The sequence below is a fragment of the Leucoraja erinacea genome, chromosome 29, assembly GCF_028641065.1.
Source record: "Leucoraja erinacea ecotype New England chromosome 29, Leri_hhj_1, whole genome shotgun sequence".
Classification (NCBI taxonomy): domain Eukaryota; kingdom Metazoa; phylum Chordata; class Chondrichthyes; order Rajiformes; family Rajidae; genus Leucoraja; species Leucoraja erinaceus.
Genome location: NC_073405.1, coordinates 4,614,822 through 4,642,598, shown reverse-complemented (window position 1 = coordinate 4,642,598; position 27,777 = coordinate 4,614,822). Strand labels below are relative to the sequence as shown.

The 27,777-nt window shown below is 41.0% G+C and overlaps 1 protein-coding gene across 1 annotated transcript; it reads left to right on the top strand.

Moving 5' to 3' along the window:
• The first annotated feature begins 2,650 nt into the window (after window positions 1–2,650).
• med16 (mediator complex subunit 16) lies at window positions 2,651–27,775 on the top strand. The gene is made up of 14 exons (XM_055658382.1): window positions 2,651–2,984; window positions 4,792–4,899; window positions 6,756–6,925; window positions 8,858–9,289; window positions 10,943–11,048; window positions 11,427–11,579; window positions 12,891–13,102; window positions 13,342–13,548; window positions 15,385–15,595; window positions 16,717–16,850; window positions 20,047–20,239; window positions 22,924–23,140; window positions 23,898–23,981; window positions 27,494–27,775. Exons 1-14 carry the CDS (start codon window positions 2,849–2,851, stop codon window positions 27,618–27,620), a joined length of 2,490 nt encoding a protein of 829 aa, XP_055514357.1. The 5' UTR covers window positions 2,651–2,848; the 3' UTR covers window positions 27,621–27,775.
• Window positions 27,776–27,777: the final 2 nt, after the last annotated feature.

The window sequence follows — 27,777 nt, the reverse complement described above, 5'->3', positions numbered from 1 at the left end:
GCTGAGAGGGAAGCCAATCGCACCCCGGCCCGGCAACCACTACAAGGCGGGAGATTCGATGCAAACGTCTGAGAAAGCGTCGGGAGTCCAAACATCACCTCAGGTGCTGCCCCGACCACAAACATCGCCTCAGGATGGAGATGTAGGGGGCCAGACGGTCATTGTTCTGTGGGCGTGCGACTTGACCATCAGAGATGCTGCCTGACCCACTGAGTCACTCCAGCTAGGATTTATGGAGACACCAGGAACTGCAGATGCTGGAATCCGGACATTGACACAAATTATTGGAGTAACTCAGCGGGTCAGGCAGCAGCACCTGAGGCAAAGATTATAGAGGAAAAATCTTTGACCTGAGGCGATGTGTGTAGGAAGCTGCCCGGCCTCAGGTACTGCCAGTTACAACAGCACTTTGTGTCTATCTTCGTATAAACTAGCATCTGTAGTTCCTTCCTACACACATCTGCATAGATGCTGCCTGGCCCTTGGAGTTACTGCAGCACTTTGTGTTTGACTCAGGATTCCAGCATCTTCAGTTCCTGGTGTCTCCCAATGATCCAAGATCTTTGGTATCTCTATCCATTCTTTCTGCAGCATTGTGGGTGTTCACTGGTGATCGAATCGCACGGCCACATAATAATGATCGTATGATGTTCTCCCCATATCCCCGTCAACTGGCTCTTCCAGCACTTTGCAGTTAGACTTTAGAGAGCCTCAAGGGTGGCGCAGCAGTAGAGTTTCTGCCTTGCAGTGCTAGAGACCCGGGAACGATCCTGACAACAGGTGCTTTCTATAGAGATTTTGCCCTGTGATCGCGTGGGTTTTCTCCTGGAGCTCTGGTTTTCTCTCACATTCCAAAGACGTGCAGGTTTGTAGGTTGATTGTCTTTTATAAATTGTCCCTAGTGTGTAGGATAGAACTACTGTACAGGGTGATCCCTGGTCAGTGCGGACTCGGTGGGCCGAAGGACCTGTTTCCACGCTGTATCTCTAAAGCCTAAAGTACAGATACAGCGTGGAAACAGGGCCTTTGGCCCACCTAATACACACTGACCAGCATACATTTGGCAGGCTGCGATGGGTTGAATACTACAAGACTAGGTCTTTAACCCCAAACTATTTAGAAACTATATAGTCAGAGTTGTACAGTGTGGAAACAGGCTCATTGACACATCTTACTCACAACGGCCAACATATCCCATCTACACTAATCCCACCTGCCTGCATTTGGCCCATATCTCTCTAAACCTGTCGTGTCCATGTACCTGTCTAAATGTTTCTTAAACGTGTGATAATACCTGCCTCAGCTTCTTCCTCTGGCAGCATATTTTACATACCCACCACCCTTTATGTGAAAAAGTTACCCATCAGGTTCCTATTAAATGTTGCTCCATCACCTTAAACCTATATCCTCTGGTTCTCGATTCCCCTACTCTGGGCAAGAGGCTCTGCATCTACCCGATCTATTCCTCTCATCATCTTGTACACCTCAAAAGATAACTCCTCATCCTCCTATGCTCCAAGGAATAGTATTAGCCTTCTTAACCTCTTCCTATAGCTCAGGCCCTCGAGTTCTGGCAACATCCTCGTAAATCATATCTGCACCCTTTCCAGCGTTGACAACATCCTTGCTACAACATGGTGCCCAAAACTGAACACAATACTCTAACTGTAGCCTCATCAACATCTTATACAACTGCAACTCCAACATGATCTTTCACCTTCTGTACTCTGACTGATGAAGGCCAATGTGCCAAATGCATTTTGACCACCCCATCTACTCGTGACGCCATCTTCAAGGAACTATGCAACTGCACTCCAATATCCCGCTGCTCCACAACACTTCCCTACAACTATGTACCTGTATTCCTAGTTTGTGCATTTGGGGATAAATAATCAGAAATGTAGAATAAAAATTGGGCATGACAACAAAAGATATTTGTTAAGATAAACTAAATTTGGAGTTGTAAGGATTTAGCCGTTTTCACCAAAGGTCTTGGTTTTCATTTTCTTGCAGAGATCAGCGTGTATTTGCAATTGAAGTTATGTACAAATCAAATTGGGCAACTCAACTTTTAAAAAGAGCTAAAAGTAATGGTATTGAAGAAACATAGAAAATAGGTGCAGGAGTATGCCATTCGGCCCTTCGAGCCTGCACCGCCATTCAATATGATCATGGCTGATCATCCAACTCAGTATCCTGTACCTGCCTTCTCTCCATACCCCCTGATCCCTTTAGCCACAAGGGCCACATCTAACTCCCTCTTAGAAACATAAAAAAATATAGCCCCAATGAACTGTGGCATGGCTGAACTACCTTCTGTGGCAGCCTTCTCTTACCCACAGATCCCTTAGCCACAAGGGCCACATCTCTCTGTTAAATATGCCAAAAATGATTTCCTCGGTCCTGGCAGAAAACACTTCACCCTCTCTTATCCTTAAAAAACTAAATGACCCCTAGTTCTGGATAACAAACCTAATCCCACGTACAATGAAGGAGCGTTTAGTAACAGTTTAAATTGACTATAGTTTAATGTATACTGTAATTAATCCAGGCAGCTCCCTGGTGGTGGTGGTGCATGCGCAGTGGTGGATGGGCGGGCTGAGGCGGCCTGTCCTCTGGTAGAGAGCAAAGATTATAGAGGATTATAGAGCTCCTCTAGGATCTTTGGTAGAGAGACGGCGGCGGGCGGAGAGACGGCGGCTGAGCAGAGAGGCGGGTGGACTGAGCAAAGATCTTTGGGACTGACTGACTGACTCCCGCCGGGTAGAGAGACGGCGGCTTAGGCGCCTCCCCTTCGGGCAGGGAGTCGGCGGCAGTGCCGGGCTGAGGCAGATAGTCGGCATCAAACATGGACGTGGCCTACGTCTGTGAATGGGACAAGCAACCCAAGAGCAATTACTGCCCCTCTGTGTCACTCGTGTGCGCCTGGTCCTGCAGGAACCTAGTTGCCTTCACCACCGACCTGAAGAACGAGGAGGAGCAAGGTGGGTACTGGGCCCGAGACCGCCGGCTCACAATGTTTCCAGCACTTTGATTCTCTTTTTGTAACGCAGCATCTGCAGTTGCTTGTTTCTAATGTTTGCATGGTGTAGTGATGAAGTTTCACATTCCGGTCTACTACGTCAAGTGCAGTCCCGAAACGGAACAATGGAATTCTTACTAGCAACAGCACAACAGTACTGTGTTAGCACAATAATAGTTAATGTTGTAGGATCTGAATTAGGCCATTCGGCCCATTAAGTCTACTCCGCCATCCAATCATGGCAGATCTATCTTTCCCTCTCAACCCCATTCTCCTGCCTTCTCCCCATAACCACCGATACCTTTACTAATCAAGAATCTATCAATCTCCAGCAAACAGCAAAAAAAAAAATCAATACACACGTGCTAATAGTGCGTAGACAAATACAATGTCCCCAAATCTATATAGTTCAGAGTTTATTTGGCGATTGTAGTGTTTAATAGCCTGGTGGTTGTTGGGAAGTAGCTGCTCCTGAACCTGGATGTTTCTGTTTTTGGGCACCAATACCTTCTTCCCAATGGCAAGAGTGAAATCAGAGGGTGGTGTGGGATGATGCTGGCTGCCTTCTTGAGGTAGAACGCATTTGCAAATAAATGTTTGATAATAATTTAGTAATACTACAGCAATGTAATAAATAGCACCTTTCATTGAGTAGGAGGACTGCAGATTCAAATTCTGCTTCCAAGGACTAGTGCTCAATACTAACACTGAAGAAGATGTTTTTTTTTCAGATAAGATAGATGATTACGCTCTCTGAGATGGATGTGATGACATTTCTTTGTAGATTAGATATTTGGACAGATTTGGAATTGGGGACAGAGAAGATGGCCAAATGTTTTAGAACATAGAACAATACAGCACAGGAACGGACGCTTTGGCCCACAATGTCTATGCAGATCATGATGCTGGATTAAACTAATCTCCTCTGCCTTCATGTAATCCATAGTATTGTAAATGTATCTAAAAGTCTCTAATGCCATTATTGTATATTCCTCCATCACCATCCCTGGCAGCGAGCTCCAGACACCCACCACTCTTTTAAAAAATAAAAAAATAAATAAATAAGTACCCACAGGTCTCCTTTAACTTTCCTCCTCTCACCTTAAGGCTACTACCTCTAGTATTTGACATTTCCACCCTAGGGGAAAAATGCTCTGATAGTCTATCCTATCTTTGACACTAATTATTTTATATATTTCTATCACATCTTTCCCCTCAGCCTCTGTCGCTTTGGACTTCCAATATGTGGTTTGTGATTTTAAATGTTCTCTTCTGCTATTTTAAGTTAAAAATTTTATTAAACATTGGTTAACTGCAATGAAATGATGTGTAGTGTTGATATTAATAGTAAGTAGATTAATTAGTTGCAAAACTAAATATCAACTGAAGAGAAGCCACTAATTGAATATATTAAACGGCATTTGTTGTGGGTGGCAGGCCAGGTGATGTGCTGTCAGCTGTGGGAGTTTGCAGTTTCTTTGGAATTACTCTCTTCTTTTGATACTTCTTAAGAGAGAGTCAAGTCCTTACACAGTGAAACTTTTTAAGTTTTCCAGCATCTGCAATTTTTTCCCTTCCTAAATTAAGTCTATTTGCTCCAACTTAAAATACCTTGTATCTGCTGTTTGATGTGTTGTCTCTTCACACAGGTTATTTTTAAATAAAGGCAGAGTAAATGAAATTATTTAGAATGTGATCGAAGCAATATTCTCTAAAATTCGTAGGTAGGGCAAAGCAATATTCTCTAAAATCTTGTTTTTTGTTTACAGACCTTACTTATATGATTCACATTTTGGACACTGATCATCCTTGGGATGTTTATTCCATCAACTCTGGACACCATGAAGTTATTGCCTCTCTTGAATGGGACCAATCTGGTAAATGTTTGCTTACACACTGCCCTCCATAATGTTAGGGACAAAGACCTATCATTTATTTATTTGCCTCTGTACTCCACAATTTGAGATTTGTAACAGAAAAAAAGCAAATGTGGTTAAAGTGCACATTGTCAGATTTTACTAAAGGGTAATTTTATACATTTTGGTTTTACCATGTTGAAATACATAGTGTGTGTCCCCGTCCCCCCCCCCCATTTCAGGGCACCATAATGTTTGGGAAACAGCAATGTCATGTAAATGAAAGTTGTTATTGTTAATATTTTATTGCATATCCTTGGCATGCAATGACTTGATGTCTGCGATTCATGGACATAACCAATTACTGGGTGTCTTTGGTGATGCTCTGCCAGGCCTGTATTGCAGCCATCTTTAGCTTATGCTTGTTTTGGTGGCTAGTCCACTTCAGTTTTCTCTTCAGCATATAAAAGGCATGCTCAATTGGGTTTAGATCGGGTGATTGACGGCCACTTAAGAATTGACCATTTTTTAGCTTTGAAAAACTCCTTTGTTGCTTTAGCAGTATGTTTGGGATAGTCTTCTGCAGACAGTGGTGGTTGGCAAATCCACACCTGACTCCTGAAGAGTGTTTCTGAACTGTCGGACTGTGTTGGGAATTTTTCTTTATTATAGAGAATACTTCTTTCATCAGCTGTGAAGGTCTTCCTTGGCTTGCCAGTCCCTTTGCGATCAGTAAACTCACCAGTGCTCTCCCTTCTTAATGATGTGCCAAACAGTTCATTTTGGTAAGCCTAAGGTTTGGCTGATGTCTCTAACAGTTTTATCCTTGTTTCTCAGTTTCATAATGGCTTCTTTGACTTTCATTGGCACAACTTTGGTCGTCATATTGATAAACAGCAATAAACGTTTCCAAAGGAAGACTGGAGGAAAGACTAGGTGCTGAGAACTCTCTTGTACCTGCACTAAGGAGGCATTTAAACACATCTGAGCAATTACAAACACCTGTGAAGCCATGTGTCCCAAATATTATGGTGCTCTAAAATGGGGGGGGGACTATGTATAAACACAGCTGTAATTTCTACATGGTGAAACCAAAATGTATAAAAATGGCCTTTAATATAATCTGACAATGTGCACTTTAACCACATGTGATTTTTTTTCTATTACAAATCTCAAATTGTGGAGTACAAAGGCAAATAAATGAACGATGGGTCTTTGTCCCAAACATTATGGAGGGAACTGTATGTGCGAGTGTCGGATGAGAATTAAAAACATCAAGGGAAGTCTCCTCGGGTGCCACAAAAATAATAAATAAAGTCACAGGACAACACACAGATTAAAAAAAAATGTATTAATTGGCTATCTTCCCTGGAGATTACGTGGCCCATGGTCACTGAAGACCTTGAGCGGAATAAATTCATCATTAAATGAATTATTAATGATATTTGCAGCATGACAGACTTTATTATTAGCTCTCATTAATTTCCAAGTGTGCTGGAAGATGAAACTCTTCAGCAGTTAAGAAAATCAAAATATTAATGAGGTTTTTTCTGTGAAGTTATGTGGTGAAGATTTCAAGCACTTTATGAAGAGCATGTGTGTGTTTTTGCTTGACGTGCAGAGGTGAAATATGTTTCTGTCCATATAAATTCTCACCTTGTATGAATAAATTGTGTGCATATTTCCCGTGGATAACAAATAGATTTTTGACAGATTTATGTTTTGGAATGAAAGTAAAAACAATCCATTAATTAGGAGTCGTCGTCCCCCCCCCCCCCCCCCCCCCCCGCCCCCTAAATTACTGGGTTCTAAAGTGTGTAATTTATGTGATATATCTCCAAAATGAATATTTATTCCATCTGTTTTGTGTTTGTAAGGTTCCCGACTGTTGTCGGCAGATGCTGATGGCCAGGTGAAATGTTGGAGCATGACTGATCACCTTGTAAATAGCTGGGACAGCATAGTTGGGAGCTCAGTGGATGGAGATCCTATTGTAGCCTTGTCGTGGCTGCACAATGGTGTCAAGTTGGCCTTGCATGTGGAAAAGGTTTGTGCTGTAATCTAAAACTTAAGTAACGTTCCAATTATCTGTCAATAACTAAATATGTTAATAGCTAACACTAACACCTTTGTCCCTCACAGTACTGTAGGAGTCTGTGGTGCTGACTAAGAGATATATTGAATTAAGACAGATCAAATCTGAATGCTCAGTTGTTTTTGTTTTCAATTGTGTGCAGAGATTCAGATTGATTTCATCCTCATTTCCTTCATTAGGTATTGTGCAGTGAAGATCTAGAAAACTGATTAGTGACAAAATGGCATATTATGGTTTTGTTTACATCCATGTTATGTGGTTATATTTAACTTTTCAGGCTGGTTTTCTATAAATTATGATGCAATTTCAAACTTGCCTGTGTCTCAACCGCTGGACAAAATTCATTTGGCAGCACAGTGACACGGCTGCCTTTGTGGAGTGTGCACGTTTTGTATGTGCCTGTGTGAGTTTCACCCAGATACCCTGCTTTCCTGCCACATCCTAAAGTTGAGAGTTAGTTGGCCACTAAATTGCCCCTACAATGTAAGTAAATTGTTGCATCTGGGAGAACTGATGGAAATGTGGAGTGAATGTCGAAAAAACCTGGAATTGAATGTCGAAAAAACGAAGGAGATGGTTGTCGACTTCAGGAGGGCGCAGCCAGAGCATACACCGCTCAACATTAGTGGCACTGCAGTGGAGAGAGTGGAGAGCATAAAGTTCCTCGGTGTGCAGATAACGGACAACCTCACCTGGTCCAGGAACACCACTGGGACCGTCAAACGGGCCCATCAGCGACTGCACTTCCTGAGGAAACTAAAACAGGCCTCACTCCCCACCAACATCCTCAGGACTTTCTACAGGGGCACGGTGGAGTCTGTACTCACGTACTGCATCAATACGTGGTACTGCACCTGCAACTGCTCGGACAGGAAGGCTCTGCAGAGGGTAGTGAGGGGAGCAGAGAGGATTATTGGCGTCTCCCTACCCTCGGTACAAGAACTGTTCCAGAGCCGCTGTCTGAAGAAAGCACAGAGAATTGCCAAGGACAAACTGCACCCCCTCCACACACACCTGGATCTCTTGCCATCAGGCAAGAGATATCGAAGCATCAAAGCCCGGACTACGAGGCTGCTAAACAGCTTCCTACCACAGGCTGTGAGGCTGCTAAACAGTCACTCTGCACTCACAGTCACTTGACTTGACTCTGCGGCTGGCACGGACACTTTAATAACTGGCACTGGCCACTCAAATCAGCGGCCCCGGACATTTTTTTATGATTGGTTTACTGTTTTTAACATTGTGTTTTTTTACCTGATTTTAACTATTTATTCTGTTCCATCAGGGACTGGATTGTTTTTTTTTTTAGTGTTATTATGTGAGAAGTGTTTTAAATTTCATGTGCGAGGCTCCGCTATTCACTGGGAAACGTCTTTTCATTTTGCACTGTACTTGTTGCTTGCAAGATGACAATAAAGGTTGATTGATTGATTGAATATAATAGGTTAGGAAGGATTAATGGTAAAATGGGTGCTTGATGATTGGCGTGGACTTAGTAGATCGAAGAGCCTGTTTGTGTGCTCTGTCTTTATATCTAAATCCTAAAATTCAAAGTTATTCCCCGTTCTGGAAGTAAACAGATTTGAAATAGATGTAAACAAAAATGCAGGTACAATGCTTGCCTTTTACTTCAATCTTGGTGTAACTATCAATGATTCATTCCAAAACATTAACTTTAGTGGTAACTTGAATTTATAGCCATGAAACCAGTTGAAAATGCTGATGGTGTGCCCTGGATAGAACAAGCTCATTGGACCACATTGCCATCCGATTCTACATCTATTTCGGTGTTGCTTTATATTATGTTGCCAGAATATTTTTAGCCAGTGGTTTGATAGCTTTAAGGATGATATGCTTTCCTGTTTTCTTTCCCCTGCCTATCAGTCTGGAGCATCCAATTTTGGTGAGAAATTTTCCCGGGTGAAGTTCTCCCCGTCGTTGACGCTGTTCGGAGGGAAGCCCATGGAGGGCTGGATTGCAGTAACCATCAGTGGTCTTGTGACTGTGTCGTTATTGAAGCCCAGCGGACAGGTTCTCACTGCCACGGAAAGTTTATCACGGTTGAGGAGCAGAGTTGCCCTGGCAGACATTGCATTCACTGGAGGTGGAAATATTGTGGTGACCACGTCAGATGGCAGCAGCTCGTCACCTGTTCAGTTTTATAAGGTCTGTGTGAGCGTTGTTAATGAGAAGTGCAAAATTGATACGGAGCTTCTGCCATCACTCTTCATGCGCTGTACAACGGACACTGCTCGGAAGGAGAAATACCCAGCCGTCACTCACCTGAAGTTTTTAACAAGAGAAACCTCGGAGCAGGTAGGGGATCAAAGTTGTTGTATTTCTCTTTTCACTGTTCCTGTGCCATTTCTTAAATGTGCCTCTAGTGTCAAATGTTTGAACACAGTTTATTTATGAAGTCAGGTGATGATTCAAGTCAGAATCTTTCTTCAGACCTGAAACGTCACCCATCCTTTTTCTCCAGCGATGCTGCCTGACCTGTGGAGTTAGTCCAGCACTATTTGTCTATCCTCGGTATAAAGTTTGAAGCTTGCCCATCACGTTGTCTCATCTTGTGCAGCATTCATGTACTGTTTTATGCACTGCGTGTTTATCTGATGTTAGCATTATATAAATCCTGTCATATCTGAAGAAACTCTTGCTATCAATAATATAGTACAGGAAGGCAAGGGTTTCTTCAGATATATAAATAGTAAGAAAAAGGCAAGAGTGGATGTTGGACTGCTGGAAAATGATGCAGGAGAAGTGATAATGGGGAATAAAGAAATGGCAGAGGAATTGAATAACTTTTCTGCATCGTCTTCACATCATGCTAGTGTCTTTACATTGGAAGACGCTAGCAACGTGCCTGAAATTCAAGAGTCAGGGGGTGGAAGTTAGTGGAGTGGCTGTTACTAAGGAGAAGGTGCTTGGGAAACAGGTCTGAAGGTGGATGTCACCTGGACTGGATGGACAGCATCCCCAGGGTTCTAAAAGAGGTGGCTTTAGAGATTGTAGAGGCATTAGTAGTGATATTTCAAGAGTTGGAAGTGGTTCCAGATGATTGGAAAATTGCGAATATTACCCCGCTGTACACGAAGGGAGCAAAACAGAAGAGTGGAAACTATAGGCTGGCTAACCTGATTTCAGTGTCTGGTAAGATTTTAGAGTCCTTTATAAAGGATGTGGTTACGGAGTACTTAGAGGTTTATGATAAAATAGGCCAAAGTCAACCTTTTTTGGATTTTGTAAATATCTGGCTTTGGTATGTATGGTATTTTCTTATGATAGTTTTTTTCATTCTGAGCCAATGCTTCCAGTTATCTGTTCACAACCATGTAGCGACATAAGTCCAATCAGATGACTCTTCCCAACCTGCAAAGATCTTCCTTGCCCATCCTTTTCATCCTCAATGTTTTTCATTTCCAAGCCCCCGTGCAGCGAATTTTAAGATTACCATCATCAAATCTATCCGAGATCTATCACTGCAAGCTCTTCCAATTTTTTCATCCACCCTGCTTGTTTTTGGAGCTGCAGCTGCAGAGTTCAACATTAAATGAATAATCAAAGTGATAAATTCCCTCCCCAAGTCAATCTCCCTGCCACTTATTTTGCTATCTCTACAATATGTTGAATTATTCTTCATTCAGGCTCTCAATCTCCGATGGCTGGATGGCACTTCCAATTATTTCCCCCTCTCTGTAAATGTTTGTAGTTAACAGCACTGTAAGTCGCCCTCTCCAACTCATTAGTTATTATATCAATCAAAGCCTCAAACCATTATCTTCAACCTGCTAGTATGATGAGGCATTGGAAGCACTAAAGAGAACAAGAGGAGAATTGTAAGAGTTACGATACTGGGTGATGAGCAGTGGACTTCTTGGTTGAAGTTTGTGAAATTTGATCAATGATGAGTTTTATTGTTGGCACAGCTAGATGTAAGAGTAATTGCCATGCTCTTACCTCCTGTAGGTGTTGCTGTGTGCTTCCAGTCTGTCGGGCAGCATCGTAGAATGCTGGTCATTACGGAAGGAAGGGTTGCCAGTAAACAATATTTTTCAGCCAATTTCCCCCATGGGTGAGTATGGAGGTAGCTGCTCTCAGCGGGACTTGATGGTTATAAATTGCAGACAGCTCAGATTAAGGTTTAATTTTCAGTCCTTTATGGATTATAATATTAAAGATATTCTCCATTTTTATATGATCTGAGATTGAAAAAGGATGGTGTTCTTGGGAATCTGGTATTGTTACATAAATCACTGCAAGTTAATGCCTGCTTAGGGATGTACAGGATTACAAAAAAACATTTTATTGTGTGTGAATTTGTTCTACGAAGTGAATACATCGATGATAACAATTATAGTTAAATATGAAATGTAATTCATGATTGGCTGTAGAAAAATATTCATTTTCATTTAGTTTTCCCTTCCCTCAAGTGTGGTTTCTATTTTCTTAGGTGATAAACAGCCAAGCATCCTGAAGTGGAGGATTCTAAGTGCAACCAATGACCTAGATCGTGTAACAGCTGTGGGTTTACCCAAACTTCCCATCTCTCTTACCAGTAGTGATCTAAAGGTGGCAACAGACACAAAATTCTTTCCAGGCATGGGTTAGTATTGTGCTTCATATGGAGTCCTCTTTGGGGGCAAAAAAAGCATTAATTGTGTATATCCTTGCTACTGTGATGTAAGGAACCATTAAAAACAAATCTCTCAACAGTGGTCTGCATCAGGACATGTTTCCCAGAGAAAGTGGAAAATCAGACTGATTGGAAAGTAACATCAATTAGATAAAATTGGGGAATGCACAATAAAGCCGATCCAGTCTTCAGCTTGTTACCTACTTTATAAAATCACCAAAAAATAGAATCAGTGAAAGATGTATTTATAAATCCTTATGGTCTCGTTTGGGGATTTACTTTGTTGCTCTATGGTGTTTGCTCAAAGGACCTTGTAAACTGAAAAGTCATTTAGATGATTTGGGTAGGATGGTTTCTCCTCATTGCATCTAATCTAGGCATTCAAGGAGAGCAGGGCATTTGAGGTGATTCCATTTTGCTGATTTTATTCAGTAAGTGACGAGTTGATGGCTGGATCTGCACGCTTTTCCATTCCCCTGATTTATCTTATTGATATTACTTTCCAATCGGTCTGACTTTCCACTCTCTCGGAAAAACATCTTGAAGCGGAGCACAGTTGAGAGAATTTTTAAATAGTTTTTTCTGTCACAGTGGTGAGAATATACCCCTTCCATGTAGAAACAAGGACCAGCAGATGCTGGTTTACACAGAATGAAACAAAGTGATGAAATAACTCAGCGGGTCAGGCAGCATCTCTGGAGAACATGGATATAAAGATGCGTCTTGACATGGAACATCACCTATCCATGTTCTCTGGAGATGCTGCCTGACCTGCTGAGTTATGCCCCTGTCCCACTTAGGAAACCTGAACGGAAACCTCTGGAGACTTTGCGCCCCACCCAAGGTTTCCGTGCGGTTCCCGGAGGTTGCAGGTGGTTGCTGGAGGTTGCAGGTAGTGGAAGCAAAAATCTCCGGGAACCGCACGGAAACCTTGGGTGGGGCTCAAAGTCTCCAGAGGTTTCCGTTCAGGTTTCCTAAGTGGGACAGGGGCAATACACCAATACTTTGTGTCCTTATTTTATACCCCTTTCATTTTTTTCCCCTCCACTGTTAATGAGTTCTCCTGTGCATTTGGTGTATAGGTTATTTTCAGACCACTGAAGTAATTCCTTATTATTCTTCAGCTCATGAATTTGAAGTGACTGTTTACTCAGTCTATTGTCTTAAACACGCATCTTGCCAAATAAGCTTGAACTATTGTTGTGATCATTGGGTTGTGAGAATGCATTTGGGTTTGCTGTGGAGGATTGACTACATTCTAGTTTTCCTTCCTATCTCTAGGCCTTGCATTAGCATTCCATGATGGAACTATTCACATTGTTCACAGGCTTTCACTACAAACATTGGGAGTTTTCTACAGCATTCCCTCCCAACGACCAGCAGACGACCAGTCTATTAAGCGACAGCGTACAACTGCGTCGTCGGTGCACTTCAAAGCACTGCAGCTGTCCTTGACTTCATTGGCATTAGTTGGAATAGACAGCCAGGGAAAGGTAACAAATACAATAAAAAGAATGCATTGTTAAATTATATTCAGTATTTAATAATACATTTAAGAAGATTTGCCTGTCCTTTCAGTTCCTTAACTTCAGTGATGCGGCCAAAATGCCAAAAATGTTGCCTTAAATGTGCCAGTGCTATTTAATTTCTAACTGAAATAGTATTTTTTTTCAAAAGTGCAAACTTACTTACATTCTTATTGAAAGGTTGACATTATTTTGTTCCCTCCTAGCTGAGCATGCTAAGGATCTCTCCTTCAATGGGTCACACGCTAGACATAAACACATCACTGCGTCATCTGCTTTTCCTATTGGAGTACTGTATGGTGACGGGTTTCGACTGGTGGGACATCCTTTTGCATGTACAACCTAACATGGTGCAAAACCTAGTGGAGAAACTGCACGAGGAATATACACGGCAGGCACAGGCTTTGCAACAGGTAACGGTTCACTGGGGTGGCAGGGAGTGCATTTTATGTTTGGTAATGTTCACTTGCTGCTCTTTTTCAGTTGTTAGTTCTGAAAGCAAGACAAATAGCTTGCATGACTCAAACTCACAAAATGGACATTTTAACCTGGAGCATGGTGGAGTTTAGAATCTTTCTGACAGGACTGTCAGTCTCACAACTGTGGCTTTTGACATTTGCACACATTGCATTGGTTCTAATTCATCTAGTGGCACTGATTAAATGTCGAGCTGTTGAGAAACAGTAGAATCTTACCATCTCATAACATGAAAAGAAGACGATTAATCAGTTTCTCCCAGGGCCTTGTATTATTTTACCATAGTTAGACATTTTTACAGCCCTATCCAATCATGTCAACGTCATAAAACATTCTCATTTTAGCAATATATGACTATTATGTGCAAGGAAAATATGAAGGAGTTTAATTGATCCTGACCAATGGAAAACTGAGCTAAAATCCTTTGCAGGAATTGACTCCAGCCGCTTGAAAGATAGGAGCTCAGAAGAGCATGGAGTTTTGAACTATCTATTTGTGACACGCACATTGCAACCACTGATGGAACAATGCAAATGATGGGCTGGATTATTTAGTCGCAAGAGACACTGCAGACCAAAGCACTGGTGGCTTGCAATATCCACCATCTCCCATAGACCTTGTGTGTGCAAGCCAAGTTTAAAAAAAAATAAAAAAAAATGTGGTGGTGAGCTGCTGCCTTGAACGGCTGTGAAACTGTTCCCACATTTAGGATGGGATTCAAGGATTCTGACCTGAATGATGAAGGATAATGGAGGTGCAATGTACTTCCAAGTTAAACTGATGTGTGACTTGGAAGGAAACTTTTCCGGGGAGATGTTCCCATCTGCATTTTCCAGGTGGTAGAAACCATAATTTAAGCTGGTACTAATGAAGAATCATTGGTATTTTGTGGATATTGCATATTGCAGCTGGTTTAATTATAGCATTCCCACACCTGAATTCCTAGTCTTAAAATCTTCAAGGTATTTCTATGTACTATTGAAGAATTGCTGCATTCTGGAGGTGCTATATTTTAGATGAGGGATTAAATATAGCTACTTGGTGCCTCTGGATAGATGTAAAAGATCCCCAAGGCGCTACTCGACGAAGAGCAGGGGAGTTCTACCAGTATTCTATCCAGCACATATTCCTTGGTCAACATCGCAAACAGATTGTCTGATCATTTATCTCATGGTGTTTGTCAGAATGCTTTGAGCAAATTGGCTATATCTGCATTACAACATTTTAAAAAGCTATATTTTTGCACCTAAGCATCCTGAGGTTGTGAAAGGCACCAAATGAAGGTATAGTTTCCAACCATCATTTGTAGTTGCTTCCAGTTTGTTTTTATGGCTTTAGTTGAGAAATTAATGACTGCGATTCTTTATGTCGGGATGCAGCTCGGTGGAAGAGCACAGGCTTTGCATGTATGAGACCCCGGGTTCAATCCCCGACATCTCCATACTGATGAAGATAATTTTAAACTGTGGATGGCTTGATTGTAATCGTGTATAGACTTTGACTGGATAGCAGGCAACAAAAGCTTGTCACGGTACACATGACAATTGTAAACTAAACACAAAAAAGTTGCTAAATGCTTCTTGACATGTCAAGTGGTGTTGAACAAAGGATTTTATATGATCTGGCATCTTGCCTGCTAAAAATACTTGACATTCAATTTGTTGTGAATGATAACATGGGAGAGTTATGGTTTTGTTCAATTTTATTGTTCCCTCTGAACTATTCTTTGTGGGCATGCATTTAAATTGCTTCCTCCCTTTCCCTTTATTAAGGTTCTGTCCACCCGAATAGTGGCCATGAAAGCATCTTTATGTAAGCTGTCAACAAATACGCTGGCAAGAGCCTGTGATTTCCATGCAAAGCTGCTGCTGATTGCAATAGGTTCCACACTTAAATCACTTCTTCGACCACATTTGTTGAACACACCAGATAAAAGCCCTGGAGAGCGACTGACTGAGATCTGCTGTAAAAACACGGACACTGGTATGTATTCTATTTTGCACGTGGACCAAATGTAAATGCTTGAGGTGGCTGAATAACGCCTTCTGATTCTTCAAGTTGAGTGTTGTGAATATTTCAGCAAGCTACAGATTGCTTAGTTGAAGGAATTGAGTTTTCCTTTCATTATTCCAACTGTATATTTTGTGTTGATTGTGATACTCCATCTACACTTCACGTTGCCAATGCAAGGCCACCAGCATATTCAAGGATCAGTCTCACCCCGGTCACTCCCTCTTCTTCACCTCTCCCATCAGACAAGAGGTACAGAAGTTTGAAAACGCATACCTCCAGATTAGGGGACAGTTTCTTCCCAGTTGTTATCAGGCAACTGAACCATTCTATTACCAACTAGAGTGGGGTCCTAATTCCCCCCACATATACCTCATCGAGACCTTTGCACTATCTTTATTAATCAGACTTCATCGGACTTTATAACTAAATGTCGTACCCTTTATTCTTCATCTGTCCACTGTGGATGGCTTGATTGTAATCGGGTATAATCTTTTCTTTGGCAGAATAGCATGTAACAAAAATCATTTCACTCTACCTCTGTACACGTGACAATAATATTATAAACTAAACTAAAATTCAACTGGTAGAGCTCCCTTGCTCTTTATTGAGTAGCGTTCTGGGAATCATTTACATCTATCCCAAGAGGCACTAAGGAGCTATGTTTAAATTCATATATAATAGGAGCAGAATTAGATCATTCGGCCCAACAAGTCTACTGTGCCGTTCAATCATGGCTGATCTATCTTTGCCTCTTAACCCCATTCTTCTGCCTTCTGCCTACAACTCCTGACACCCTTTGTCCAAAGCATCTCCAAGAGGGCAGCAGTTCCTTAATTGTACACGGAAGCACCTTGTAAATCTCTGCCATATTATTTCTCAAGTGCGTTTTTTTTTTCAATGTGGATTACTTGGAATTATGCACATTCCTTTATGCTTGTCTTTTCTTAATTTGGTGACCCGAGAAAAAGATTTTTGACAGAACTTAATGTATTTAACAAATGTTATTTGTATTTAGTTATTGCTATTAATTCAGTATTTCAGTAAAGTTAGCTAAGTGTCCAGTTGATTAAAGATGTAATTTATACTTTCAGATATTGATAAAGTTATGATAAATTTAAAAACCGAAGAGTTTGTTCTGGATGCCTGGGTGTTGCAGTCCCTGCAGCAGCTCATTCAGTGGGTTGGAGACTTTGTGCTGTATCTGCTGGCTAGTCTGCCCAACCAGGTGAGTTTACTGTCACATGTACTGTGAAAAGCTTTTGTTGCGTGCTAACCAGTCAGTGGAAAGACTACATGATTACAATCGTGCCGTCAACAGTGCACAGATACATTATATAGGGAATAACGTTTAGTGCAGTAAAGACCGATTAAAGATGGTCTGAGAGCCTCCAGTGAGGTAGATAGTAGCTCAGGACCACACTCTAGTTGTTGATAGGATGGTTCAGTTGCCTGATAACTGCTGGGAAGAAATGTCCCTGAATCTGGAGGTATGCGTTTTCACATTTTTTTACCTCTTGCCTGATGGGAGAGGGGGGACGAGGGAAGTCTAATTCTAAATATAGAAGTATGCTTAGGGTTTATTTTTACCATGTGGATGGTGTAGGTGTAGTAAAAAAGACAGGATTTTCTCCAAATTCTTTAGAAATCATCCTCCGTAAAGAATGAACATATTACAAGGCTTTTAATACTTGGCAACCTATTTCAGTGCATCAGCAATCATCTTGCAGAGTAATTTCAGTTTATTTTATGAGATGCTTATAATAATAATAATAATAATAATAATAAACTTTATTTCGGACTCAAGATCCAGACAAGGGGCAACATTACATTAAAAATGCATTGCATATCAAATATCATAAATATATATAAAATCATGGTGTATCACATAACATCATAATTTATATATTTTTTAAACCCACAATACTTAAGTTAAAAATCCAGATTAAAAGATGATCAATATCCTACAATGAGGCAACGATACCAGTGTCTCCACAGCTGGGATTCGTAGCGTGTAGTGCTAACCCTTATGTTTGTCAAGGCCACAATAAGCACATTTTTAGAGTCATTTATCCTGCAAATGAATTTATACATGTGGTGTCTTAGGATAGCTTCTAAAGTACTGACTCCTGCAGCCACAAACGTATTACTGGCACTACACCATCTAGGTTGCCTTAGCAGTGTTCTCATGGCATCGTTATAAGCCACCTTTAGTCTCTGCATATTTGTCTTTAAATAGTTCGACCACAGGTGCGCAGTGTGGAAGGGTGTGCAGTATGCTCTAAATAGCGACATCTTCACCACATCTGCACACGCACCAAATTTACGCAAGAGGATATTCGCCTGTACATACAGCATGCATCGTTGCCTATAAATATCCTCATCATCTGTCTCTCATGTATCTATTTTCACAGAATGAGATATTTATGTTTTAAATCTTTGTACCTCGGTTTGCCACTGTTGTCAGCTAGAAAATGGCCTTAACTTGTACATGGTGTAAAGATCTATTTGTCAGAACCTCAACGCAACCTCCACAACGCATTCTGAAGAAGGGTCTGGACCCAAAATGTCACCTATCCTCGTTCTCCAGAGATGCTGTCTGACTTGCTGAATTACTCCAGCACTCTGTGTCCTTTTTCTCCACAAACCAAGTATGAGAATTACAATGATGTATCACCCTCTAAGAAATAAGTTCCTTGTCATCTGTGTCTTAACTAGATAATTCCTTATTATGAATCTCAGTTCCCTGGTTCTGGGTTCTCCTGCGAATGCTGTGAATGGAAACATTTTCTCATCATTTGCCCTGTTGGGACACTTCAAATTATTTTCATTCACTAATTTCCTCAGTTCAAAATGAATGTAGAATTCCAGGCTCTTTAGACAATCACTTGATCTGAGGAATCAGAGTTAACTATCTCTTAATTGTCTCCAATGCAATTAATGGGGCAAAGATGATTGACATTGTATGTAATCATAGTCATTCTCTCATGCAGTAAAGGTCAACGTTACATTTACTTTGCTAATTACCTGCTCTACCTGTAGGCCAACTTGAATCATGTTCGAGAACCATCAACCTAACAGTAGGTTCCAGTTTTGATTTTTCCTGCTAAGCGTGGATAACCTTGCATTTTCCATGTTATACTCCATTTTGCTGTTTTTGCCCACTCACTTTAAACAAATGAAAACAATGTTTAAAAACTTGGCAAATGAAACAGCACCTGTGGAAAGAGATGCAAGTTAATTTTTCAGGACTGGGGAAAAAGAAAGTGAATTAGTTTTAAATTGCAGCCAAGAGTGAGGGAGGAATGAATAGAGAAAAGCAAATATGTCTGGCAGGGTGAGACCAGGGGCGTAGCTATTGGTAAAGCTGTATCATTGATAGGTTAATGAAGGAATTTGGAGAGAACACAAAGTTGTGAAATGTAGTGCTGCAGAAATTACAAAGGGTGAGAGAATGAGTCAATACGAGTGAACGACCTACAGCAGAACTGGCTAATTCAGACACTGACACTCGAAGCATGTTACCTGAATTCATTGAATTCTATTTAGGGTCAAAAAGGCGTCTAATGTAAGATGAGGTGCTATACTGCGAGTGCATGTTATTGCTGATGCAGTATCCACTGACAGGTAGGAGTGGAATGGTGAACAATCAACTGAAAGTTCACGTTAACCCCTGCAGTCATTCAGTTTCTCGAATGTACAGGTGAATATATTTATAGACATTGAATGCTTTACACTAGATTGGAAGAATTATTTAACCTAAAAGGACAGTTTGAGACCCTGGAGGTTGGAATGGGAAGAGATAGAAGGGCAGATGTTGCTTCTCCAATGGTTGCAGTGTGTTATTTTGTAGACAAAAATCTGCTGGTACATATAACAATTCACGCAACACTTAGGCTGCTTTATATCAATCTAGTGTTTAACTTTTTAGAGGTGCCAGTATGTGTTACCAGCTCGCACCACCATGAAAAGCACGGGTTGTATGGAACAGTGTTTTAAGAAGGAAAGTGGTTATTGCTGCTGGAATTGGCAATTTCAAAATCACAATGGAATGGTTTCTGCATTAGTCGAAACAGAAGCGGTGGAATCTTAATGAAGATAGCAACAAATGCAAACTCTGTGTCCACCTCCCCATCCTTCTGCCTATCTTAGTATTGTTAACAAACTTGGCTGTAATATATTAGGTTGCTTGAATTATGTCATTGAGAAGCCCTATTAGTTGCCAATGTGAAAATAACCCAAATAATATCAAACTAGTCTAATTGGAAAATAGAGATACTTGGATCATCACGTCGTCACAAATATTTACAGTATCAACAGTTGCTAACAATGTTCTTTGGACTAATTTATTTTCCCTTTGCAGATTCACTTTTTTAATATCATTTAGTGGATTTGTCCTGCTGATGGTCAATCTTTCCTTACAGGGTTCTCCTGTTCGTCCAGGATTTAGTTTTCTCAGAGATGGAACCTCACTTGGCATGCTCAGAGAACTAATGGTGGTGATACGAATTTGGGGTCTGCTTAAACCTGGTTGTTTGCCAATATACACTGCTACATCAGACACCCAGGATAGCATGTCCCTGCTTTTCCGACTACTCACCAAACTCTGGCTCTGCTGTAAGTTCAAATCACATACCTTGTTCTGAATTCCGAAGTGAAAAACTTGTTTTGTTTCTTGAAGTATATAAATTAAAAAATAGACATCATAAATATGACATCAAGTTCAAGGATGATGTGCTCTCACCAAATTCCTATGCATTCCCCATATATCTTGAGTCTCCCTGCCTTCAGTTTACGCAGTAACTGCATACAAAGCCCTTGTGGGAGAGAATTCTAAAGACTGACAATCCCTGTTTGGTGGAGTGGGTTGTACAAAATTATTACAAGACATAGTAGACATGAGGCAGACACAAAATGCTGGACTAACTCAGCGGGTCAGGCAGCATCTCTGGAGAGAAGGAATGGGTAATGTTTCAGGTCGAGACCCCTCTTCAGACTGCCTGAAGAAGGGTCTCGACCCAAAACGTCACCTATTCCTCCCATATCCCAAAGATATATTGGTTTTGGGTTGATTGCCTGTTGTACATTGCCTCCAGTTTAGGTGGGTGGGTCAGGGAGTATTCATGGGTGTATGTGGGGAACAAATAGGTTAGAGGGTAATAAAAAGGGGAAGGGTGCAGGGAAGGGGATGACTGAGAGCTGGCGTTGATTTAATGGATTGAGTGGTCTACGTTGTAAGGAACTACAAAGCTAAGTGGCAGTGAGAAATATGAGAATGACGCAGACAAGTTTCAGAGGAAGAGAGACAGTTAAAGTAAATGTGTAAAGATATGCAAATGGAATTTATATCTGGAAATGCGATCATCCACTTTCAGAGGTAGAATTTTTTTTTTTTAATTGTAAGAAATTGAAAGTTATTGGTGTTTTAAAAAATACATAAATACGGGTGTCCTCTTTATAAATTACTGAAGCTTAATGAGCAGATTCAGCAAGCATAAGAAAAGGAAAATTATGGCCTTTTGGCCTTAATTACAAAAGGGTTGAATACGAGAATGATGGCATTTTGTTCCAATTATAACTTTTCAGTTGCAGTATATATGTAGTAGATTTCTTGATTACCAGAATATATCAGTACAGTATGTTCCAGCTGAATAGGCAAATCGAAAAACTTTTAAAGTTACAAGTATAATATGAATGTTCACACACTTCGCAGCCAAAAAGAAACCCTGAGTTTGTATTTCCTCAAGCAGGTATTAATTTACACAGCTGTCTTGAATTTATTCAGACTGTAACTCAGCACTGAAATGCAATCCGATCACTTGCGAATGAGGTGATACATTTGTCTTAGGGCTTGTAATAACTTTTCCTTTTGAATATTTATTGTCGCGTATGCTCAGTGGCTAATTCTTGAATAGTTCTTAAATTGGGGTAATGCAACACAGCAAATTTGGATTGATTTGGAATTATACTCTGCAGTGTCCTCTGGCCATAATATCCATTTAGCCTAGATTGATTATAAGAGTGATATTTGATCTGACTGATCTGTATGAATGCTACCAATGAACATGGAGGCACAGGACAGACCACAGCAGAAACCTAAGAAAGACACTAAATGCTGGAGCAACTCGGTAGAACAGGCAGCATCTCTGGAGAAGAATCTTAATTGAATAGCAGTAACCTAATTGGTATGAATGTGCAATGCAATAACTGATGGTTTTCAGAAAATTACAAGTCATATAGGCATAGAGTATGGAATGGAATGCATGAATGTACATGAATATGAAAAATGAAACGGTTTATTGATTTAAAAAAAATAATTTATGGGGTGTGTTGTTGACAATTGGGATTGTCCATCCCACATTAGCTCTTAAGAAATTAGCGGCGAATCACTCCTGGGACTACCACATTCTCAGCAACGTATATGTTTTCGGCAATGATCCATGTTTTTGACAATTTGTTCACTACTTATCTTTGCCTTTGCACTAGTGAGAAGAAACTATTTCCTTGTGTGTTATCTTCCAAGCAGCTGATTACACCCTTGAATCTCAGAAATGCACATCACTTGGACCACCATTTCACTCCTGTAGATTATTGGAGAGCCTTTTTAGTGAGACCCCCTCACTGGTTAATGCCCTTTGTAGAGGAGAAATGAGGGACTAAATACAAACATTTTATGAGCACTGATCGACTTAGGATGGTTGTGTATATATTTATATCATGGTATATGGACACATTTATCTGATTTGTAGTAAATGCCTACTATTTTCTGTGTGCTTAAGCAAAGCAAGAATTTCATTGTCCTATACAGGGACACATGACAATAAACTCACTTGAACTTGAACTTGTCTGCAGAAGTCACATTATTGGGAGAGAGTTGAAAACATAATGCGACGATGTACCTGCTGCTTCATTTTTCAGCCTTGATTCCATTGAACCTTTTGTGATTTTTACAATTATCTTCTTGCGTATGGCGTGCACAGCCTAAAGTTGCAGACACCAAAACACTACATCTATTTGTTTGTGCACGTCGGGTTAATTGCATTAGTCGAAACGGGGTAGACCACCTTAAGGCTGCAATCTCCCACCCTTATCATGCAATGATTTCCACTGATAGGATCTGCATGGAATAATCACAAGCAAATTAAAATGTTTCTTCCCCATTGCTAATGTTTTTCATCACAATTGTGACATCCATATTAAAGGTTTGTTTTGCACGTGTAGAGAACTTGTGGGGTCAATAAGTTCATATAAATGTGTTGTTTTTATAAATGTTAACGTTTCTCATCGACCATTTTTTCCAGGTAGAGATGAGAACCATATGACTGAACCCGATGACAATCTGATCGATGAATGTTGTCTGCTTCCCAGCCAGCTGCTGGTTCCCAGCATGGATTGGCTACCAGTGAATGATGGAATTATTGGCAAGTTACAGAGCAAACAGCCACTAAAGCTACAGTTTGGAAAACCAGTCAGCGTGCCTAGCCACTTTGCAACCACGCAGCTTGATATCTTTGCAAGGTAATTGGAATGTCTTATTTACAAAGAGAATCCTACCCCGTTCTGCCTATGTTGACTTTGATGCATTATCATCACAAATTACCCATTGTTAATTAATCAATATTGATTAGATCATTAAAATATAGCCAATGGTGTTAGTTTTGTGATGACATTGGATTGTAAATAGGCCTTGGGTTGTGTTAATTACTGTTAATAGTGACTTCCATAGTTTTTGGAACTAGTTTAAATAATCTCCATTGACTGGGAAAGAAGCAGCAACAGGTAGCATTGATGTACGTTGCAGATTTTTACATTGCAAACATTGCTCTCTATCCCAGTTGAGATCTGTTCATTGAGATCTGGGAAGAGGAATCCCATTGGTTTGATTTCCATTCATCTGTTCCACCATTGTCTTAATCTTCCCTGTCCACAAATACTCATTCATAATCTTGTGGAGAAGTGGGTATGAGGAGTAGCTATGGGGGAAGTGCTGCCTGCAAGGTTCCGTAACTGAGTATTTCTCACCCTAGAAATCCAATTGAGATGTATCTTTGCAGATGTGCAACCACCTTGGGTAAACGTTGTACTAATACAATCAGAATCGCTTTCACTTGTCAGCCTCAACCAACACATTGAAGCAGGGATACATTTCCTTCATCCAATTGAATTGTGAAGTATGATTTTAAAAAGTGGGGATAGGATAGGTAGACTATTACACCATCAATGTTCTACTTCATGTGAATGCAATTACTACACCATCATTTTACCTGATGTTCAGGTCACCTGGGTATCAGAAGATGGACAATTTAAGACGACTTAATTTAGGAGTTTGCCCAACAGAAGAAACCAAATCCTGCACCAGGTAAGCAAATATAAAGACAAGAATCTTATTTGTGGAAGAGTTCAACTTGATCAGTGACAAATTGCAGACATCAGTTTAGCTAAACACCATTGAAATATGTACACTAGAGCCTGGTTATGAGACGCAATCCCGACTGGATCAGGTCAAATCAGGTGCAGGTTCTGATAAAACATGTGGGCTGTGTTGTGCCAACTTGTCTAAGCAGTTATCCAGGTCCAAGTGATTGCATTCTATCGCTTTATATTGAAACCCTTTGTGTTTCAATCTCAGACAGATCAAAAACATGATGAAGGTTTTTACGTTAAAAGTTGATAGCCAAGTTGGATTGGGTATGGAAAGTATTACAGTGCTCTCCATAATGTTTGGGACAAAAACCCATCATTTATTTATTTGCCTCTGTACTCCACAATTTGAGATTTGTAATAGAAAAAAATCACATGTACCTAAAGTGCACATTGTCAGATTTTATTAAAGGGTATTTTTATACAGTTTGGTTTCACCATGCAGAAATTACAGCTGTGTTTATACATGGTCCCCCCATTTCAGGGCACCATAATGTTTGTTTGTGCAGTGGGCTGGTGCTATAGACCTGCACGGGAAGGTAGTCGCTCCCGCCCCCACGAGTCTCGAGTCTAGAGACATCAGCCAAACTTTAGAATTACCAAAATCAATTGTTTGGAACATCATTAAGAAGAAAAGGAGTACTGGTGAGCTAACTAATCACAAAGGGGCAGACCAAGGAAGATCTCCACAGCTGATGACAGAAGAACTCTACATTCCCCAAACACCTGTCCAACAGATCAGAAACAGTCCTCTGGAGTCGGGTGTGGATTTGTCGATGACCACTGTCCGCAGAAGACATCATGAACAAAAATACAGAGGCTACACTGCAAGATGCAAACCATTGGTTAGCTGCAAAAATAGGATGGTCAGGTTACAGTTTGCCAAGAAGTACTTAAAAGAGCAACCACAGTTCTGGAATAAGGTCTTGCGGACAGATGAGATGAAGATTAACTTATATTAGAGTGATGGCAAGAACAAAGTATGGAGGAGAGAAGGAACTGCCCAAGATCCAAAGCATACCACCTCGTCTTTGAAACACGATGGTGGGCATCGGGCATGTTATGGCCTGGGCATGTCTGGCTGCTGAAGGTACTGGCTCACTTATCGTCAATGATGATACAACTGCTTGTATCAAACTGATTTTGGTTGGGGGCGCAGTCCTGTGCATGTCTGCCCAGCCAGCAGCTGTCTGTCTCTTCATCTTTTTTTTTTTTTTTTAGTTAGTTAAGTGTGTTTTATTTGGAGGTCTAAACTTTATGTGGGGGGGGGGGGGGGGGGGGAAGGGAAGGGGGAAACTATCCTTCAGGGTCCCTACCTGGCCGGAGAGGCCGAGCGGGCTGCACTTTTGACCCGACGACCTACCAAAAACATGGAGCAGCGTTTCCTGTCGGGGTCCGAGTAGCAGTGCTTCGCGGCGGGCACAGTGCTGAGCTTTACATCGCCGAGCGGGGGATCTCTCGACGGGGTCGCCAGCGCTGGTGGGAGCGATGATAAAAAACATCCGGCTACGGGTCTGAGGAGCGGCCAGCTGCGGGCGGCGGTGCCGACTTTACATCAGGAGCCTGGGATCTCTCGACGAGATCACCAGTTGCGGAGCTCCATCCGGCACGGCCTTGTTGGCTTCGGAATCCACGGTCTCCGGGGTTCCCATGCCGCTGTGAGGATTCTCCCGGCGCCGGAGCACCATCACCCGGCGAGAACGGCCTGGAACATCGGGCCTCCGTGGAGGCAACTGTGGAGGCCTCAATAGGCCCGACTATGGGTGAACTGGGGATGGGGACTGGACTTTGTGCCTTCCCTCATAATGGGAACCATTGTGGGGTGATGTTTTTATGTTTAAATGTCTTTATTATTGTTATGTCTGTATTCTTTCTTTATGTGCTGCACGGAGAGGACGCTGGCGCTGTTTGTTCGCTGCTTCTCCATTTGCTATTGTCTGTTACTATTGTAAAGCGACTTTGAGTCTTAGAAAAGTGCTATAAAAATTAATTTTATTATTATTAACTGCTGATGGTAGTAGCATAATGAATTCTGAAGCGTATAGACACATCCTATCTGCTCAAGTTAAATTTTTTTTTTTTAAAAAAGCCTCAAAACTCATTGGCCGGCAGTTCATTCTACAGCAAGACAATGATCCCAAACATATTGCTAAAGCAACAAAGAAGTTTTTCAAAGCTAAAAAATGGTCAATTCTTGAGTGGTCGTCAATCGCCCAATCTGAACCCAAATGTATACATGCCTTTTACATGCTGAAGAGAAAACTGAACGGGACTAGCCCCCAAAACAAGCATAAGCTAAAGATGGCTGCAATACAGGCCTGGCAAAGCATCACCAGAAAAGATACCCTGCAACTGGTGGTGTCCTTGAATCGCAAACTCCAAGCAGTCATTGCTTGCAAAGGATATGCAACAAAATACTAAACATGACTACTTTAATTTACATGACATTGCTGTGTCCCAAACATTATGGTCCCCTGAAATGGGGGGGGCTATGTATAAACACAGCTGTAATTTTTACATGGTAAAACCAAAATGTATAAAAAATAGCCTTTATTAAAATCTGACAATGTGCACTTTAACCACATGTGATGTTTTCTATTACAATTCTCAAATTGTGGAGTACAGAGGCAAATAAATAAATGATGGGTTTTTGTCCCAAACATTATGGAGGGAACTGTGTAACTGCTTTCACTCGGGTTGGATTTGGATTGCCTGTATTAGAACAGGTTTACATTTTGGTTAAGCAAACAGACTTCTTGTGTGTTCATCAGTGATGCTCTCTCAGTGTCTATCAAGCTGTCATTTGGCAAATAAACTGTGATACAATTTGTAGCTAGTATTTTTAAAATAATCAAATGATCAGTCTCTATGGAACTGAATTAATTCTTATTCTTCACTCAATTGTGGTCAGGAATTTTCAGCCTCCCCCCCTGGGACTCGATATTGAATTCAACTATTTCAGATAACCAGCCTGAATTCAACAATTTCAAATAACCAGTTTTGAAACTGATCAGTTTGATTTAAGCTTATCTAGATGTGAAATCAACTCTTCCCCCCAGAGATTCTGCCAAGTATTTGCTGTATTGCTTTTTGTTTCAGCACTTCTGATAACTGCAACATTCTGCCCCTCTCACTTCCAGCATGTTATTTTGATTTTCTTCTTTCTAACTGTCCTCAAACATCTCTCAAAAAGATGGCTGGACAACTGTGGTCTGCACCCTATTACAGATATTGCCTCTGCTCTCGTCACCCCTCCCTGTCGCCGCAACTTAAAGCAGACTTGTTTTCTCAATAGTTAGGATTAGTGTAAATGGGGCACCTTGGTCGGCGTGGGTAAACTGGGCCAAAGGGCCTGTCTCCATGCTGTATGACTTTGACGCTAGAACACCTTTTTATTCCATTCTCTCTAGATTTTAGTGTCTCTGATTAAAACTTCCATCTTTTAAATAGATGCGGATGCAACACCATGCTGAAATCACCAAACAAATCGACAGCGGTTAAACAGTGGGAACAAAGGTGGATCAAGAACTGTCTGTGTGGTGGACTATGGCGTAAATTCCCTATTAGTCTCGCCTGAATAACAGCAATTAATTTGTACTGGTAATGAAGAAATACACAGCTGAAAATGTTCATTGAAAATTTACTGATGTGCAAAAGACACTGTATATATTGCTTAGAAATGTTTTCTGAACGTTTTTAATAGAATTTTTCAAGTAAATTGACTTATTTTCCAT

Coding starts and splice junctions, on each gene's coding strand:
- med16 (XM_055658382.1), top strand. CDS start 2,849: ATGGACGTGGCCTACGTCTGTGAATGGGACAAGCAACCCAAGAGCAAT. Junction 13,103..13,341: donor GAATAGACAGCCAGGGAAAG/GTAACAAATACA, acceptor GTTCCCTCCTAG/CTGAGCATGCTAAGGATCTC. Junction 23,982..27,493: donor GAAACCAAATCCTGCACCAG/GTAAGCAAATAT, acceptor TCTTTTAAATAG/ATGCGGATGCAACACCATGC.